At 35.3% G+C, this 20,068-nt stretch overlaps 2 protein-coding genes across 2 annotated transcripts in view; one reads left to right on the plus strand and one right to left on the minus strand.

Annotated features, from left to right (window-relative positions):
• Positions 1–535: 535 nt before the first annotated feature.
• Positions 536–12,614, minus strand: LOC124423130. Its single transcript, XM_046960561.1, has 6 exons — positions 12,257–12,614; positions 7,391–7,490; positions 5,076–5,306; positions 4,585–4,854; positions 3,570–3,663; positions 536–3,251 (listed from the first exon to the last, which is right to left on the minus strand). The coding sequence occupies exons 1-6, from the start codon at positions 12,265–12,267 to the stop codon at positions 1,891–1,893; spliced, it is 2,067 nt and encodes a 688-aa protein (XP_046816517.1). The 5' UTR covers positions 12,268–12,614; the 3' UTR covers positions 536–1,890.
• The window catches only part of LOC124423131 (meiotic recombination protein SPO11), a 43,015-nt gene continuing 26,573 nt past the window's right edge, over positions 3,627–20,068 (plus strand). The window contains exon 1 of the mRNA XM_046960562.1: positions 3,627–3,754. The gene's annotated coding sequence lies outside the window, so the exon portion shown is untranslated. The remainder of the gene's footprint in view (positions 3,755–20,068) is intronic.

Here is a 20,068-nt window from a genome sequence, read left to right on the forward strand (position 1 = left end):
GTCCTATCGTTAAATACACGATATTCGTGATAAAACGAGAAAATATAAAATATGAAAAGAAAAAATAATATGATTTCGTGAACCTTCTTTCCTAAAAAAAAAAAAGAAAAAAAAAATAGTAAAAACATGTAATTGCATGGATGGGTGCGAAGCATGTCTCGGAGCCACATCTCAGAAATATTTTGTAATGGTATTAAGAAAAGTCACAGGCATACACACACACACACACACAGACACATATACATAGATGAACACACATACAAAAACAATATAGATATATATTTAGAAAAATTAGAAAATGGAGAAATGAGAAGTGTGAGTATAGAAAATGCCGTGATTCTAAAGGGAAAATATTAAAATAAGAAGAGAAATAATAAAAGAGAAGAAAAAAAAGTTTATCGTGATTGTTAACGTCTGCAAAAGAGGAGAAAGAGCAGTGTTGCTCTTATTTTTTTTTTTTTAGCGATCCTATGACTATTAAGGTTTTTTTTTACTTACCATTAGATGCCTAAACAAATATATATATATATATATATATATATATATATATATGTATGTATGTATGTGTGTGTGTATAGATAAAATGTGTGTGTTCGTTTTACACGTTTGTGATCTGTTTTGATAAGAATGTTATTCAAATAATTTGTAAAATCATTTCTTTCTTTTCTCTTAACTTTTCCCTTCTCTCTCTCTCTCTCTCTTTCTCTCTCTCTCTTCTTTATTTATCTATCTTATCTCTTTCCTTCTTCCCCTTGTCTTTCTCTTTCTCTCTCTCTTTTTTCTTCAGATAGTATTTAGAACCACGAGAAGGGAACTCTAACAGAATAAGGTATATGATAGCGATAAGAGACAGAAAATGGAACTAATCTATTATTGGTTTACTTTTACTTTCTTTTTTGTTTTTGAACAATCGATCATAATTAAATAAAACATTTTGATGAGACATTTGATTACGTTAGATCTGAGCTGTGGCAATATCGAGCTAAAAGAACTTTAAAGTATGAATTTGTTCGCTCTGATTCGCAAACATAATTGACATAACGAAACGTATCAACGAGAGAAAGCTTTTTTTTTCCACTTGTCCTTGTTGGTTTTTTTCTTTTTTCATTTTCATTTCTATTCTCTTTTCTTCTTTTTTTGTTCTTTTTTCTTTTTATAATTGTAACTCAAAATGGTTCATAACTGACTCATTCTTTTATTTAATTATTTTTTAATTCTAAATCTCGGATAGTTCTTTCTCAAAATACTATAAAAGAAAGGAAATATGTTTTATATATATATATATATATATATATATATATATATAAATTATTCACATGGGTATCCTCTCTCGTTGGTTGACGTGCGTTGTTTGCGTAGACGGATTCGCACCCGTTTCGTTCGTGCATCCTCTCTTTTACGTTTGCCAATGATCGAGAATAAAAGAGATTTAAAAGAACTAAAAGAAAAAAAAAAGAAATAAGAAGAAGAAGAAGAAGAAGAAGAAAGAAATAAGGCGAAAAAAAAGATATTGCGTATGTAATCGAGAAAGTGTAACCCATAGGTATACAATAATATTACATAATATACATACAATTGTGATCGTGAGAGTATCTGTTACGAATAAATACAATTACAAATAAACGATGTGACTTTTTTCAAAGTTATATAGAGAACTCGAGTACTTTCGTGTAGGAGCTATTCCCTCAATCTTATCCTTTTCACCCTTTCTTGAAGTACATATATATACATATATATGTGTATTATGTACTTGTAAACACATAGGTCTGATTAAATGGGATTAAATCTCTATTGCACAGTTATTCGTGGTGCAACTAACGTAATATATTTATTTATAATACAAATTCATATGTCGGACGAAGGAACGTGTTATCTTTCTTTCTTTGTTTTTTAGTGATGAGGAACGAAAGCTTGAGAGTTCGGAGGACAGCCAGTCATCATACTTGTCGTCGTATCCTCCTCTGTAGAACTGCACAGCATCCCAACGAGAGTATAGTCTACGAATGGTGGGAGATCTATATCAGCGACGTCACTGTAACCGTTAACTGGATGATGAACGGGAGCTGTGTTTGTCATTGTCATTTGAGGCAATCGGGTATCAAGGACCTCACAGGTGTAATGACAACGATCGTTGTTTGAATAGAAGAAAGGTTCTGGACTATTTTGAGATTGTACAGGGGGCTCGATCGTCGGGGCCTCAGGAAAGAGTCTTTCGGTCACTTCAGGGTTCGTCTCTTGCGTTCCATAAACGTTTTGAGATCTTTCGTCAAGTCCGATGTTATTCGATCTTGGATGAGACGGTCGAACGATCGATTGATGATTTTTTGAATTTGAGTCCTCAAATATTTGATAGCCGTCGAAGGAATAGGGATGTCTGTTTTCAGAGACGGGACTGCGATCGGAACGATTAGGATCAGTCAGTGCCATGTCGTTCTTCGGTCTTTGATAGGTTCCGTAATTCGCTCTGTCGATCATGGTACCCTGACAGTCCTTGTTGAAAGAGTCAACATCTCTTCTGGATGATAAAATATTTTCCTTGTGTGCGTCAAAACCAGGGAAATGAAGTCGATCGTCCAGATGAGACTGACTCCAATATGGCTGATGATCCTGATCGTTCTTTATAACACGATCGTTTGTAAAAGGTTTTGGAGTTTGCGTTCGACCGTATCCTTGAAAGTTCAATGCATCCTCGAGAGAATGACTCTGATTCTGATCCTTTTCAGAAACGTATTGATTCATTGATTTCCTCGAGGCGAACCCTGTGTCTTTGTCTGTGTCAAATGCAGGGAATTGAAGTCTCTCGTCTTGAGGCATACTAAGATGACTGCTGCTCGAATCTTCGCTTAGAAATTGATTCCAATATAGTTGTTCTTGATTGTGCTGTTTTACTTCGTATTTGATGGTACCACTTCCCAAATCAAGTAAAGTCGGTGGTGATCTAGCAACGTCTTGAGAATTTATTGGAAAGTCCGGTCGTAATGGTTGATCTAATTGAAAGATTTCTTCCGGTTGGAAGAGATCACTGGTAAATGTTGGAAATTCAGGATAGGATGCTTCCTGTGGTATTTGATTTGGTAGACAATAACCTACGGTATTTTCTTGCATAGGTATCGTATCAGGTAACCAATATGATTCAGTCGATGGTGTTTGTTGGTTATAGATAGTGGTTTGTTGATGCTGTTGCTGATACGATGAAACGTTCGTTTGCATGGCACACATGCATTCGAAAGGTGGACAAGAACAGGAATATCCTAAAAGAAAAGAAATGATATCAATTATATTATTTAGAAATATGACGAGTAGTTTACGAATATAATTAAATTCGCGCTCAAATTCTATTCGACCAATAACAATGGCAGGAATTCAAAGAATACGAATCGTCCAATCAATCTGTTGCGACGGTAACGTCGCCATGCGTTCGATTTTGGTAGTTAAAGATCGTAGAAGCATTCAAATTTCTATTCATTTCGTTCGCGCTAATTTAATAATATCAATGAATATTATTCGTTGAAATGAATCGTGCGTAGAAAAATAAATAATCGTTAATTGTCGTCGTATATATTCCACACCTTTGTCCGAGATCAATGGTGGTGGTGCTGCAGTTCTTGGAGGTTGTTCGACAGAATCTGTATTTGACCTTTTCGTTCCCCTCAGTGACATTAGCTGCAAAATAGAGAGACGATTATTGACCAACGGAGAAGGTGTTTTTTAAAACAACAAGGAAATAGTTGGACCAGCAGATTCATTTAATCAGGTAAATTTTTTCAATGCAATCGATTTTTCTTTACCTTGAAAAGTATATTTATATGATATTCTAGAAAATGTCAACTTACAAATATTATATGGAATAATAAATAATCGTCTACTGTCTCATTGATTAATATTATTTTATTAATCACTTGCGGTGCAAAGAAATTCATGGTTGTGCGTGCCAGAACAGTCGAGTGCAAATCACTTCGGAGTGCAAATAATATCACTGGCTTCACTATTACTTTCCATTTTACAGTCTGAGATCAATACTGATAACTTTACATGATGAAGTGCAAGCAGAAACTGTGTCTCGTTAAAGAATTTCATTAACAATTGACGTGCCACCCACGTCATATTTCTTTCTGCAACAATCGCCTGACGACGTGTGTAACACGTCGCTGGCGTTCCGGTAATAGAAGCATCTCGACGTGCGTGGCACGTCTGTCCACCGCAAGTGGTTAAAATAATGTATATATAATACGCGTAAAATGAACGTTTAAAAGACTATTATTGGATGCATATGTCGAAAGTTGTTTCGAACGTTAGCCATTAGATGGCGCATACAGTTTTAAGAATCTGATCAAATATGCATATGTATTATATGAGTACGTATGACCAAAGATAGAAAATTTGTATATTTTATATTGTAATTTAAGACAATCGTAAATGATAGCGTACGTTGTTTACGATCAATCTGGATTTGGTTAATGAATTGTTTTCTATATAAAAATCTTTCCTATCTATTTGAAATCATTTATATCAGAACGTGTGTAGGTATATATTTTGGAGGTATGTCGGAAAATCGTTTATTAATTGAAAAAAAAAATAAGATACCTTGGAACCTAAAGCAGCCTCCCTTGCGAGTAAAACCGCTAATCCTCTGACCCTTTTGCCAGCGCCTACGCTTCTTCTAGCTTCGGAAGTAGACTTTGCTTCTGGTCGTGGATGATCGTGTTGTCCCTTGGCTTGGAAGAATATCGCATGTTCGGTATGCCGCCAGAAATGAGTAACGGGATAGCCGCAATGGCCGCGACAGGATAAAATTTCTAAGCGACCAGTGCATTGTCTGTTTGGACAGGGTTTACCTTGTTGCTTCTTTCTAGCCTGAAAAGTATAATTTCATTTTTAATTCCCATTAATTCTTTATTTTAATTTCAATACATAAGAGAGAATGTTATCACCTTTGATTCACGAGATCTCTGGTAACAACGAAAAATCGTTTTATAAACGCATAGCGTTAAGCAAGTTCGTAAAACACTCTTCTTTACTAATTTATTAGCTCTCGCTTCGAAATATATCGTTGAGATCTGAAAAAGGTTGCGTACCTTGTCGCAAATCGCCGGTCGGAGATGTACCCTTCCACCGCCAGGCAATATGCATTCCTGCGAGCAGACTAAAACTCCGAGGCAAGACTTTTTAAGGATACTGACGTTGTGATTGTTTGTATTTCTCATAGCCCAGCCAGATGCATGTCTTCTTGCTTCTTCGCAATCCGGTCCATATACCCTTCGTACGTGGCCATCCGCCCATTCGCACCACGGATCGTATTCCACGACCTAAAGCGGCATCCGTGTCATTGATTTATACTCTTATGTATTCTCGAAGTTCGTTTAAAGTAAATATTCGAAAGTACAGTGGCGGACAAAAGTTTAAGGCGACTCTTCCTTTGATAGATAATTCCATTATATTACTAGATATTAAATAATCAACGGTTCGCAATTGTTCTTATAAATCTATCTACTAGAGAATAATTTAAAATCATTTAAAAGATAAACAATACTTCAGAGGATAAGTATGAAATCTTAGATGCTACATTTGCTACTGGATATTAGTTTAAGCTACCTTATTGAAAAGAGTATTGATATTAAGGCTATTTATTATCTTTCTCGAAGCGTGTGTGACTACAGAATAGATATGGATAAAATATGAACTACAAGGGTAGTTCAATTTGTCTAATTCATATTGTTTAACAACAGGGAACATTGTCTCCCACCATGCATCTATCGTATCGAACTCATACTTTTCCATTTTTCATGTTCATATCTTTTTTTGATGGTGACGTGCAGTTTATTGCAATGATCCGTGCTAGATACGACGTCGATATACATGTGTTTTACGAAAAATGCATAGAGAATAATAAATATAATCGACATGTGTAATAATTAGTATGCAAATTTATTACAGAAAACAAGATTTTATCGAATGTTTTGTCAAAAATAATTTATATATTATATCATTTTAATATAAATTAAATTATGTAAAAACAATTTGAAACTGTTCGAATTGCAGTGTACAGATCATTGAGATTTTTTTTATTTATACTTTTACATAATTCTTTTAACGATGTTCCACAAATTGGATTAAAATCCTCTCTGAATAATTTTAGCAATATATTTTGCGTCATTATCCTATGGGAAGATGAAATTGTTTGCCATATATTCACGTACATAAAGTATCATGGTTTCTTTCATAATCTTCAGATGTTGAAATTTTTTCACAGTGCCATTAATTTTTCGAATTGGTCCTTGATCGTTTCACGAGAACGATTCCTACACCATTACGTTATCATTACTATCCTTGATTATCTTTACGATGCATTCTGGATTACAGTCTATTCTATTGAACTTTGACTCGTTAGAAAATAGCACATTTTTTCAAATCTTATACTGTTCAATGTTTATGCAAAAGCAATTCAAAGTTTCCAATTTTTATTCATGATTGATTGATTTCTTCCGAGATACATGGCCTTTCAGGCTAAATTCATGAAGTCGCTTACGAACGATTTTTACACTAATATTCAAATCATTTGTCAGTTTGAACAAATCATTGTTCACTTTAAATATCAGCAGCAATCTGAAAACGATCCTTTTTGGATGAACGATGGATGCGGCGGTTCATTTTTGCAGTAGTTTTCCAATGTCTATCACTTTTTGATTTATCGTAATTCTTTCGGAACTCTAAATATTTATTTATTCTTTCAAAATTTATATCACGCCTATTTGTAAATGCTCTCTCAGATTTTCTTATAGTATTTGCTATTTCGACAAATGTTTTTTTTTTCTTTTTGGATAGAATGATACGACAATTTTTCTCTCTATTAAAAATAGTTTACCCATATTTTTTTTACTTAAATTTAGTAATTGCTATTATACATATGATGTATTACGTTAAACAATCTTATTATACCGCAATTAATTTGGAATATCAATATTCGTAATTAAACTAATGCTCGCAGGAAATATAGCATCGAAGGTTTTATGCTAATCTTCTTAAAGATTGTTTATGCTTTAAAAAGCTCCAAATCGTTCGAAATAAAAGTTATACGTATATTGTAAAAACAATAGCGAACTGATAGTTATTTAATATCTATAATATAGTGCAATAATCTATCAAAAAGGTAGTCGTCTTAAATTTTTGTCCGATATTATAATAATAAAGGATATAAAACATCAAAGTAAGACATGAAATAAAAGGAAATTCGTGGATTTAAATTCGTCGATATTAATCAAATGGAATCATTTGAAAATCGTTTCTACTTACTTACGTTCTACGAAAGATCGTAAACGATTATATTTTTCCTATTAACTTGAACGATCTCGCAAGAATGGAAATTTAATTAAGAAGAGAAGATTATAATTACCCTTGGAACATTTGAGTCATTGATATCCCATTCCTGATGAGGATGTTGTTGCTGATTACCGGCGACAGTCGCTGACATAGTCGGCGAACCAACGCGACTCCTGAAATATCGTTGAATATTTTATTATTATCGCAAATTCAGATCGCTTAGGTTTATTTTACCGATGGTAGTTCTCTCCCTCTCTCTCTCTCTCTTTCTTTATATTTTTCTTTCTTTCTTTTTTTTTTGTTTTTCTATTTCACGAATTTATGAATGACGTTGGTTTATTCGTATTCGCGTTTTCTCTGTGTCGCCGTAAAATCATACCTCTCTTTGAAAATCTATTAGTCGATAAAAGGGAAGGCGTCAAGGTAAAATCGACAATGGCTATGAGGTACGCCTACCGGTTGAACACTATGCGAGTATATGCCTAGCACGTTGTTATTCAAAATTTAATTGACGCTACGGTGGGCGACAGTAAACGTCAGGTTTACACGTAAATGGAAGCTTGCCCTTGTCGTATGATGCGTGCGAAGGATCAGAATTTCTTCGTCTCACTCTTCGGATCTATGACTCGCGATATATATAATCATAGATTATTCGATAAAAAGCAATAACCGAGAGGGGCCGTCGGTACTTCGATAAAAAAAACATTCCCATTGAAAGTATAAACGGATCGTTTACAATACGGCAGCTTCTTTAACAACAACGATTCTAATTACGTCATTTACTTTAGCAAGTTCGAGATATGTTAATATAAGTTTTATGAGAATGATATTTCATCAATTAGCTGTTTGTTTCGATTTTAAAATAGCTAATTCTCTATTCTCTCTTCTTCTCTCTCTCTCTCTCTCTCTCTCTCTCTCTCTCCCTTTCTGTCTCTTCAATAGACATCCTATTCTTTTTCGTGCAAGTATTCACAATTCGACCTTGGTAGTTCAAGACGAGCTCGTTTCTCGAATCGTAGGAGTAAGAAATCTGATGCACGTAGGTAGCGAACGATGTGACGCATGGAAAAGACGAGAACTAACTCGTGCTACATAAGTATTAAGATGCGTTGACACCTGCAATCTCTATCTTCTTAAAGATCAGGACCGTAACGATGGAACGTCGTTGATCAACGAGACGCTCGTAGAAATAAGAAGAAAAAGGGAAAGATGGAGAAGGCGGTGAGCGAAGAAATGGTGAAGAAGGTGGAGGAGGAAGAGGTGGAGCAGGAATAAAAGAATTCGCGAGACAAATCGTCGTGGTCGTGCGACAGAGCTCGACCTTGAAGACCCTGAAATCGGAATCTCGTCGAATCGAAACTGAGAACCAATTTAGTGTTGCGCAATCACGCGGCATTCGCCAGGAGAGCACGGCAGCCTCGAGATAAAATCCCGATTTATGGTACGTTCCTGGCAGTACCTTGTCCGCCATACTTATGGGAGCCCGTGGGTGGCCTGACAACAGGCACGCTCGCAGCCTCTCTTTCCGGAATCCTTCCTTCGTTGAACTTCTTACTGATACGTAACTGTGAAACGAAGAGCAAAAGACGTCGATACTCGAAAGTCCAATATGCCTAATACATTTTACTATATCGATCCCGATACTGCTCTATTTTTGATAAATAATAAATCAACTCATCCCATTTTAAATTCTTTCGAGAAACGATTTATTGAGGATTGAGAAAATTTCTTAATTTTAAATATAACCTGGACAAGTATATATCGAGATTCACATGAATAAAATTTTATTCGTAGCGAGGTAACGTGTCAACGACACGAGAGTAATATACATAGAAGAGATTGTAGTAAGACGCCCACGCGCTCAACCTGCTGGCTAGGATTACAGGCAGGAAGAAAAGCCGACTATTTCTTAATTTAGGATCGAAATAAGATGCGGTTGGCGATAAGCGAGAATAAGCGAGTACGATCCTAAACTTCGAATTAGATATATTATTTTTCAAATGAAAGATTCATTTATTTCTTTAAATGCATATCTGTACATAGCTCATAGATTTTATTTATTTTTTTTTCCGAACGAAAGATTTATTTATTCAATTACACATCTATGCGTAGCTTTATTGATTTTATTTATTTGAGCTTGATAAGTTCACTAGTTCTTTTTTTTCTAGTAACATTTTTCCAGTTATTTAGTTATTATGATAGAAATAAAAGTCGGGCTCTTTCGATTTTCTTCATTTGGTCATCTCAACGTTCGAAAAGAGGAAGATACGTTTGCGAAAGTTTCTTCGAAGCTTTTCACGCTCGTCTACACCTACAGGATGAGCTTGTTGGTATGAATTACGCGTTACGTTTATTTTCCGTGGGTTTTATCGAGTCGCACGCTTATCCGGACGTTTACGATCTTTGTACACCTACTCGAGAGTAAATTTTTCTTTTCTCATAAACGTACAGGTCACTTTGGGTCCATCTTTTCGTCTCAATGAAGTTCCAATCGAATTTTCAATAATACCTAAATGTAGTAAAATACAATAGTACATTCATTTATTTCCAATTTGTAATACTATTTGAATTAAAAAAAAAAAAAAAAAAAAAATTAAAATTCAAAGAACGATAATATTCATTAGACGAATTTATAGTTAACTCAATAATATATTTCAAACGAAATATTTATATCCGTTTAAGTATATAATTAACAATGTAATAATTTATACGATCATTCCTTTTTCAAATAACTTACGTGTACGTCAATATACCTAATTACTACATTACTGGCCTCCATTCTAGATTAGGTTCTCGTTCTTATTTCTCCGGAATGAAAGAAGTCAAGGAGGATGATAATTTTACATTCCTTTTTCTATCGTTCCATTATTCTAAAGCAAGAGTAAGAGTGCAAGAAAAAAAAGAAAGAGAGAGAGAGAGAGGGAGAGGGAGGGTCAGGCACGCGGGCGTTTACTATACGTTACGTCGACACCTTTGAGAGGAACGACGCGAGGAAGAGAGAAAGTCAACGCAACGTATGAAAGAGGGAAGAAGAAAGAGAGAAGAGTCTGCTTAGGTGAATGATTGCCCGGATCGGCGATAAAGTCATCGCCTTTAGCACCGAGTAAGATGATACATCGGCGGACGATGCTGCGCCGAGATTGTCTGAAGTCGAAGACGTAGGAATACTGAAAGAGAGAGAGAGAGAGAGAGAGAGAGAGAAAGTCAAAGACAAAAAGAAAAAGAGGGGGAGAGAGGGAGAGAGAGAGAGAAAAGGGTGAAAACAGCGCGAGAATATTCTTAAATTCATTCTGAACTCGAAGAGAGGGGAAAAAAGGTGGAAGAACTGTTGGTTCCTCTTGGTATGGGTGCATTCAGATATTAAGGGAGATACGAGTCGCGGTGAGGCGATTAAATATCACGAAAGGCACCGATGAAAAGGAAAGAAATTTCTCTTTCTATCTGTATCTCTCTTTTGCTTTATCTCTTTCCCTTTCTTTACCTTCTTTTAATCTTTTCTTTACCTTCTTCCTATTCATCCTTTTTTTTTCTTCACTCTCTCTCTCTCTCTCTCTTCCTCAGATTCTCTGTAGCAGAATCTTCTAGTCGGAGTAACGCTCCTTTCGGATCTTTCCACGAGATTAACTCACAAGAGGTGAATTAATTCGTGGTGAGTTAATCTCGCGATTATAAATGAATTAATCCTTCACCCTTTCTTGCGTGCGTCTCTCTCTCACTCTCTCTCTCTCTCTCTCTCTCTCTCTCTTCCTCACGTGCGTTAAATGATACGATCTCTTTTTTATCGGGCCCGAAGAAAAATTAAAAATTGATATGAACTAGAGTATTTTGATTATGATAAAAGTAACGTTATCGGTTGACTCGATTTCGATAAATTGCTCGATGTTTTTATCCGAGAAATCGATTGGATTAACATTTTATAAATTAATATCGTTTTATATTACGAATTTAGTACACGATGAAATGTAGGATCCAATTCGTATGTCGTATTAAATCGTTATAAAAGGGTTCGAATGACGTGAAGAGGTGAATCGTAGGCTCAAAGAGTTCCTCTTTTTAGAGGGCACGAAGAGGGAGAGAGAAAGAGAGAAAGAGAAAGAAAGACTCCCGAGATTCGAGATAAAAGAGGATCGTCTTACCCGCGGACATTCATTTAATCTGTCTTCGGGGTGTTGGGTCGTGATCAATGGTGGGACTTAAGTATATCCGTAATCGGGATTTTACGAATTAACGAAGGACGTCTTTACGAAAAATCTTATTCGATTCATTCTTTTGGATATTATTCGCGAAAAATTAAATCGTTATTATCGGAATTATCATTCGATATAATAAATCGTAAAAATCAACGAAATATCTATCACGGATTTTTATTTTGTAAAAACAATGGTACAATTTTATATAGGTAATATTTGCAAATGTTCGTGGCGATTCATATAAAGGAATATTAAATGGAGTTTGATTTCAATCGAAGCATACTTAATTACGGCAAACGTTATCGAGCGTATGTGTACGTAATCTCGAAATTAATAAAGTTCCGCAAAGGATAAGTCCATGCGCATGCACATAGGAAGTTTGCTATAGAAAACCGACCGACCAATCGGGTATCGTGATAACGCCCACACACCAATAGGAAACCCGCAGTACGCCCACTGATTAGATACCATGGAAATTCTCTCTTCTTTCGCGAAAAGAAATCGATGCTGACAATGGTTGACATCTGCTCTAATAGTCATCGATTTTGATAGAATCCGAATAAGTATCGTTATTAGATAAGCTACAAGATACTATGTGACCGAAGTTGAAGGATTTAGCTGATATCGAGTAATGATTTGTCAGATAACTTTAGACTTTGATGTAGCGTAATTAAAATATAAATGAATTCATTCTTAAGAAAGAAACGTAGATAATTATTATACAGTTCATTACACTTTGTAGTACTTACAATACTACCATAGTCGATGCCGCTTCGTGAATGATGTCGCACAAAAAATGACAGAGAAATTTAATCAGAACTGGTCGGTCTTCAAGGAGATCAAAGATATCGTTTGAAAGTTACTCATTCGATGGCCAAAGGGCACTTCACTGACTAATAAAACGAAAAATAAAATAAATTCACGTATCTCTAAGAGATCGAATTATCTAAACTACACCCGCGTATATTATTACCGATATATCACAGTATCTACACAATCGAAGAAATTATAAATCGCCGAGGAATATGGTCCTTTTTGATAAAAGATCCTTTTCAACTTTTTTAAACTCCTCGTTTACTCGATCGGAACATAAATATCCTTATATATATATATATATATATATATATATATATGTATATATATATGTGTACATATATATATATACATATATATGTATCTATCGATGCATGCGACTCGAAGTCACCGCGTGAACTGAATGCGCCTTCAGATAGTTGAAACGACCTAGGCTGGAGACAACACGTTGTACCGGGCTTCTCGAGAATCCACCTCGGTTGCCCTTCTCTGACGAGTAAACTCGAAGCTCCGCCCATGGGTGGAGTTTCTCTTGACCAATTAGCGTCTGCTTACGTTTTCGAGTGTATCTAATCGTCGGTAGTAACCCCTCTCGACCTCTGCATCAATCGATCGTTTCATACTCCTCCTGCATCCCCCTTTCGTCAGCTAAAAGAGCTTCGGAATTCTCTGTAGTATCGGTAAATTCTTCTGTATCGAGGATCTTTCTTCTCATAAAAATCGAAATCGGCTAATATTTGATCTTTTACATTGTACTGATTACATACAAAATTCAAAAACTTGTCGATATCAAAGTCGATAGATAGATAAAGTGATATTATCAAGAAAGTAGATTAATACGATAATGTTTTAAAATTCGATAATAAACTTTTGATAATTTTTTAACACGATATAAATTAAGCGTGTAAAAAGTGGATTAAAATGGTTTGAGAAAAATAAATATAAAAGAGTTATTCTTAGGCGTATATCTAAATACGTAGTATGCATTTAATATATGTAAATAAGTATATCATCACATATTTACGGGTTCGAAATAGGGCCGGGATGTCCCTTCGTAAGTACCACCTACCTCCTACCTTTTCTTCATCCCTTCTGCCTCCCCCAACCCCAGGTACCCGCATTCAAGACAACGGCCCGTTACGCTTCGATCGAACCTGAACCCACGACGCAAACATATCCGCCGAGGTGAACACGTCCTCAAAATTGTCGAGTTCCTACGATTCCCATTTAAAAAGGGAAAGAGATAGGAGGGACTAGGGACTAGAAACTAATTCATCATTTCACGCTTTTAAGCCATACGTCTATTTACGATAAACGATAATCGACTTATAAAGCTCATTATTCTTTCTTCTTTTTTTTTCTTTTCTTTTTTTTTTTTTTTTTTTTTTTTTTTTTTTTTTTTTTTTTTTTTTTTTTTTTATTAGAACAGTGCAAGCTTTTCTTTCTTAATTCTTAAAAATGAAAATTTTAAAATATTTAATCGTATAATTTAGAGATTATCACTTTTTTGTTTCATATATTAATACAATCGATAAAAGATATTTCATATCGTTTGAAAGACGACGAAGGGTTTACCAGGACACAGTATTACATGAATTTGATGTCTTAAATATCTCTACATTTGTTGGTGTAACAATGTCGTAATGACGATTTCCTGTACTTATTCTACACGTGCTTTTTGATATAATGGCACGTGTGCTCCTGATAATCCTAGCGTTACTTCCTACCACGTGCCGACAGGTGTGTCAAGACGACTATCAAATAAAAAAACATAGAATAACATTTTTTTTTTTTTTTTTTAAAGAAACCATCTAGTCTATCTTAAGTTTAGTAATAAATTTCAGAATTCTTAAAGTATACTTAAGTTAATAGACGTTTCCTATATCATTTCTATTTTTATTTGGATATCGTAGAAAAGAGAAAAAAACCAATGTTCTTCAACTCATTGATTTCAAAACTTTCAAATAAGTATTGTTACGTCAGAAAATTAAGATTCAAGAGAAGAAACAGAGTTTTATACCAAACGAAAGTCTTCCTCCCTTGGCTCTTTCTTGGAGCTTTTGAACGCTCTAATAGAACCTCGAGAGAGAGAGAGAGGGGAGAGACGACAGAATCGACAGAGGGATGGTGAGAGAGCAGAGCAGTGTAGAACAGAGAGAGAGAGAGAGAGTTGGAGGCTGTTTAAACACAGAGGGTGTGCAATCAGGAGTGTTTGCCGCCCCACGAACGAGGAAGCAAGCGAGTGAGCGGATCAAAGGATAAACGCGAATGGGGTGGGTGGCTGATAGTACGCTGATTTGATTGTTGGCCACGGCTATTGTCCCTGAAACTGGCCTATTGTATGGCTCCATGCCAGTACACTCTGGTTACTTGCACACAGGTATATATATATATATATAATATACGTACTGGCGAGTGCAGATTCTGTCACTGACACTATCTCTGGACTGTTACCCTCTGACCCATGGGAGCCAACCATTCACCGCTGATCCTGCTAACCATCCTTCAGTTTCTACGCAATAAACTCGAAATCGCGCATCGCTCTTTTACCTCCTGCATGGCTCACTAAAAAGAAAATAGACCAAAAAACAAACAGAAAAAAAGAGAAATATCGAGGTTCGCTTTTGTCTCAAGCGACAATTATTGCGAAAAATATGGTGTAAAAAAGTGAGGGTATTATATAGAAGCCTGATGGTCCTTCATTGGGCCGGTATGAATCAGTCCTATCTTTACGTTTCTTCATTCGTTAAATTCGTTCGCAGTTTTTCGCGAAATCGTCGATTGGCCTGATAGTCGCAAAATTGGGAATTATTTTAATTAATCTTTGGGGAAAAATAACGATTGCATTCGTAAATTTGTTCGGGTGAATAGACAAAAAATGCCGATACGATGTTCAATCGATTTATATTTGATTTATTTTTCTCGAGTTCATTGAATTTGTTTCAATATAACATATAGTACGATTATTTGAATGAATCTTCATATTTATAATTAATATTTCGTCATAGTTACTTCTACGTTTTTCATTCTACTTAAATTCGACTAAGATCTCTCTTTCTCTCTGTCTATCTGTCTTTCGACGTTTAGACGTGGCGAGCAAGAGCAGACGATACGAAACGAATGAAATTTTCTGCTTATCTATTACATCTGTCTTTCATTTGCATACAATGCTCGTCGCGTGTCTCAAAAAAAGCAGCATGTAGGAGGTGACGGTTACTTCTCGAGGCACACTTAAATATTCCGTCACCTGTCAACCACGTGCGAGCGCCCTCGAATACGATAAAGACTTCGAGTAGTTTTGCTCATAGAGATTTCGTATGCAAAACAGGGATTTGCTTACTTTTTACGCAATTCGATGAATACTTCCAACTAAATGCCATTGACACAAATAAAATGTTGTTGATAGTACTTAGTTTTCATTTATTATTGACACTTTTATTGGGTATTAAAATGTTGTAAAAAAAAAAAAAAAAGAAAAAAAAAATTAAAGAAAAATTATGGGCAATCTTTATTGCTTAAAGTCAAACTTTACTTCTCTCTTGATCATATCAATGAAAATTTGCAAGAATAATAAAAAGAAATTAATAATTAATTTGCCCCAAAGAAAATAACAATTTCAATTCGTTTTCTTCGATATTTTTTCTCTAATGGCAACGAACCCTTGATTCAAATGAAAGGCAGATGATGAGTAAGCGGTGCACATTGGTAACCCGCTCGCATCTCTCGGCTCGTGCCGGCTGCTTCCGGTTTCTCAAAGCAAAGCTGCCTTCTGCTCTCTGAGATCAGATCTGCACCGAAGTTGGTAATCCACTCAACGCGCACCGTGTTAGCTTTATAGACCAGAGAGAAGATCGAAGTTCTCACAAAGGGACGTTACGAATTTTCGTGGTTCTATCGGAATAATCTTTCATTCAGATACGAAGAAACTTCCTGATATCGTTTTGTAAAATAACCAAGCGCATATTCTGAACTCTATACTTGGATGATAATTTACATTTTGGAAAAATATCACTTATTGATATCGCGTTATAACGTATAATTTAGAAACACCGTTAGTGTAAAATGAAAAGTAAAATGAAAAAGTAAGCTTTTTAGATGATTTAAGAAAATATTATTCAATAAATTTATGGAATAATTTTCATGTTTTTTTTTTTTTTTTTTGGTCCCCTTTGGATAAATTAAACAGATTATACCTTACGTTTGATCGCATTTATCCCCAGGAAAATACGCCCCATGAATAAAGGCGCACGTTCGCAGAAAAAAAGTACCCCTCGATTCGTCTCTTGGGTGTCGTGACATATGTTTCGGTGCAAAACATAAAGATGAGCCTACGTGAGCAAAGACCAATCACTTCTCACTTTGATGGGAAATTCTTTTATGGATAGACTAAAGGATTTAAAGGATATTCTTCGTTAGTATTAACGAAACTTTTTTTATTCGTGAAAAATTATAAAAACGTTAATAAGAAAATATTTTTAGCGGAATAAGTCAAGCTGAGATTAATCGAATCATTAGCTTTATTAGAAATGTTTCAAAAGATGTTTTTAATAATTTATCGATTCAAGCTGATAACAAAAATTTTCTTTCTTAATAAATTAATTGAATCAAAAGATACGATAAAGTCCCAACTTTTATATTCGTTCGTCACGATAGATGTTCTCGATCGATCGATTAGAATCCATGATCTAATCGTCTAATTACAATTAACAGGTAAACGATTCCATTATCCACGTTTAAATGCGTTCACACGGTATACGGCTACGTACCTGGTTTCCTATGACTCCACAATTCTCCCACATTCATTAAATCGCGTGAAAGATGTTATCTTTTATCGATAGGAATATGATTCTTATAGTATCGCTTAGAACATGATAGAGAGAGAGAGAGAGAGAGAGAGAGGAAAAAGGGGGAGCACGTTTGATGATTCTCGATTGAGTTAATAGTTAGCGATATTAAGTTGAATGGTTTTCCCTTATTCTCAATCTTCTTATCAATCAATATCACAGTTTTTAAGGATCAATTATATTTCTTAATCTTCCGATAGATTATTTTTGATAATATGATATTAATTCTTTGACATTGAGTCGAAATTTTTTAATTTGATACTTAAGGCGAACGTTTTAGAAAATATTTTGGATGATTTCTTAGGATTTATCATCTTGATATCTTCTTAATTCCAATTTTTAAGCATTAACAATTTTTTAACGTTGACTATATTTCTTAGTTTAGGTTATGTTCTAAAATATGATATTAATTCTTTGACATTGATCGATTTCTTTGATGATTTATCATTTTGACATCTTCTTAACTTCATCAATTTACTATCCAGTTTGATATTCTACGTTATTATTAGAATCTGCGGTATTGTGTCGTGAGTCACGAGTTTTATTTCCGTTTAAACGTATGGTATGAAGTAAGACGAAACGATCTTTATAGGTAGTTTCAAGATTTAAGTGGCATAGGCAAGGCTTCCCTTGGTCAGAGTCGTCTCCTCGAAGGACCCCCGATTTTCATTGTATACCAATTGAAGCTCGTTTAGGGCAGGGGGTGGTGGGTAAATTGATTTAAATTGGTTTCGGTCTCGTAACATCTCCACGATGTGGTGGAAGCAAAATGGGAAGTAGAAAAAAATTCTCTTTCTTTCTCTGAGTTATCGCAACATAAAATCTTTCCACGATACGGGAGCATTTATACACTCTCGCTTTCTATTTCTTTTACCTGAACCTAGCGCGCCTGTCGCGGCATTATACATTTTTTAGATGAATTTCATCTGTTATTCGTGGATCTTCTTTATTTCTCATTAGGGCACCCGTATGTTCTCAGCTGCGAATCTACGAAAATGTAAGGTACGGTTGTCGTTGCATCTACATGTTAGTTTTTAGATCCTCCTGCGTGTCCTTTATCATTAGTCTAATCGCACTTAAGATCTTCGACTTTTAACGTTCACGATCATCCCTTTTTTATATATACCATTTGACGTCGTTAAAAGAAAAATTCCTCTTTGATCGAACAGTTCTTGGAAGTCTCATTGACTCCTTTGTTAAGAATTGGGTCCGAGTCGCGTCCGGTTTACATCGTCCCTTATAAGAACCTTGTATTACTTTGTCAAATATATTCAAATTCGATAACTTTGTGAAATAGAAAATTGCTTCGTTTTATATGATCGATCGATGTCGATCGTTTGGAAACAATGTCGCAGTGATGCAATAACATTATACTTATACTATATTTACATCCATATTGCAAATCCTCGTTTACGTTCCATATTAAAATTTTTTTTTAATCCATCTGTACTCCTCACTTCCGTATGGATGGCGAAAAATGCAGGGTGTCCCTCCGAACAATGGGGGTTGTGTATAAATTAAAAGATGCCCTTTTATTAAGCAACCTCTTGAAACGATGGAAACCCCACAGAGAAGATCCTTCACGGTCAGAATCTGGCACGCGCTGGCGATATAAATTTTGCAATTTTTAAAAACTTACCCTAATGCGAAAAGGGGATGGACTCTATCAGGGATGACTCAAAATGAATCTACTAATAGATGAAATCGTTGAAAGAAAGCGAGGAACTACGGAGAGATTCTTTTATATAGGTATTTCTATTTGCTTTTCTTTTTTTGCTTTTCAGGCAAAGAAACTTTCAGATCGGTATCATCGGGAGAGTGAAGTGGTCCTTTCAGGATAGGAATGTTTCGATGTTTCTAATATTTGTACTTCATAAATCCCTGTAACTTTATATGAAAGGTATCGGTAAGGGGTTATCAACAAATGTGTTCAAACATATAGGGTGTCACCAAACGCAAAAGGGGCATAACCAAGACCGGTACAACCCCTTGTGTCAATAATCAACCCTGTAATCCTTTCAGTATGAGGGAGGCACTGGATGCGCTTATAACCGTTGAGAATCGATTCCCAAATGACTTCTTAATTTACACTGCGATTAGTCTGTTATCAGAGTTAAACAAAAGTACACCTAATTCTTAATATTTTATCTATTTACGAGTGTTCCTTTATTGCGATAAAAAAGGAGAAAGATTACCTCTAATAAATTTTCTCTATTAAACTCGATTAAATTTCTAATAAAATCTTCGATATTTATATAGAAATAAACTATTAATGAAGTAGAGTTTTGTATTCTAATGTGAACAATAGTATCTAACAAGGATCTCGGTGATGGATCGAATGTTTTTCTTCCATCGAAGTTAGGCACGCGTCGGTTTTCGACAAAAGCAGATAGGAAATACGTCCGTACGATTCCAGGAAAAAGGGCCAAAATCTGGCTAGCAATTTTTGACACGAGTCGAAATCAATTCATGAAGCAAAACCGCCTACGTTTATGATAATAGAAAGTTAAAATGAAAGGTTAAGGGGAATAGTGGGTGGGATCAAGATGTCGTCCGATGGAAAATCTTTGACAATCGACTTTTACAAAAGACAAACTCGTATATCATCGTTGAACGAACATCCTTTTCTCGAGCGAGTAAGTTTCTCTACAAAGTCATTCGATAAATATTTTCTAAAACCATTTTTCCGTTAGATTTTGGCACGCGCCTATTGATTTCGATCACGCTCGAGTAACCTCGAAATCTTACCTTTCAATCCTCCGTCGTAGTCTATTAAAACGATCGTTCTGTTGTATTCACGATCAGTGGATTATATTCCTCTGAATGGGAAGATCGAGACACAGTCTGCTCGTAATTCTAGATGAGAGCTTGAAACTTTAGTCTCGTATCAATCGTGAAAGACAT

This window comes from Vespa crabro, chromosome 3 (genome assembly GCF_910589235.1).
Source record: "Vespa crabro chromosome 3, iyVesCrab1.2, whole genome shotgun sequence".
Taxonomy (NCBI): Eukaryota; Metazoa; Arthropoda; class Insecta; order Hymenoptera; family Vespidae; genus Vespa; species Vespa crabro.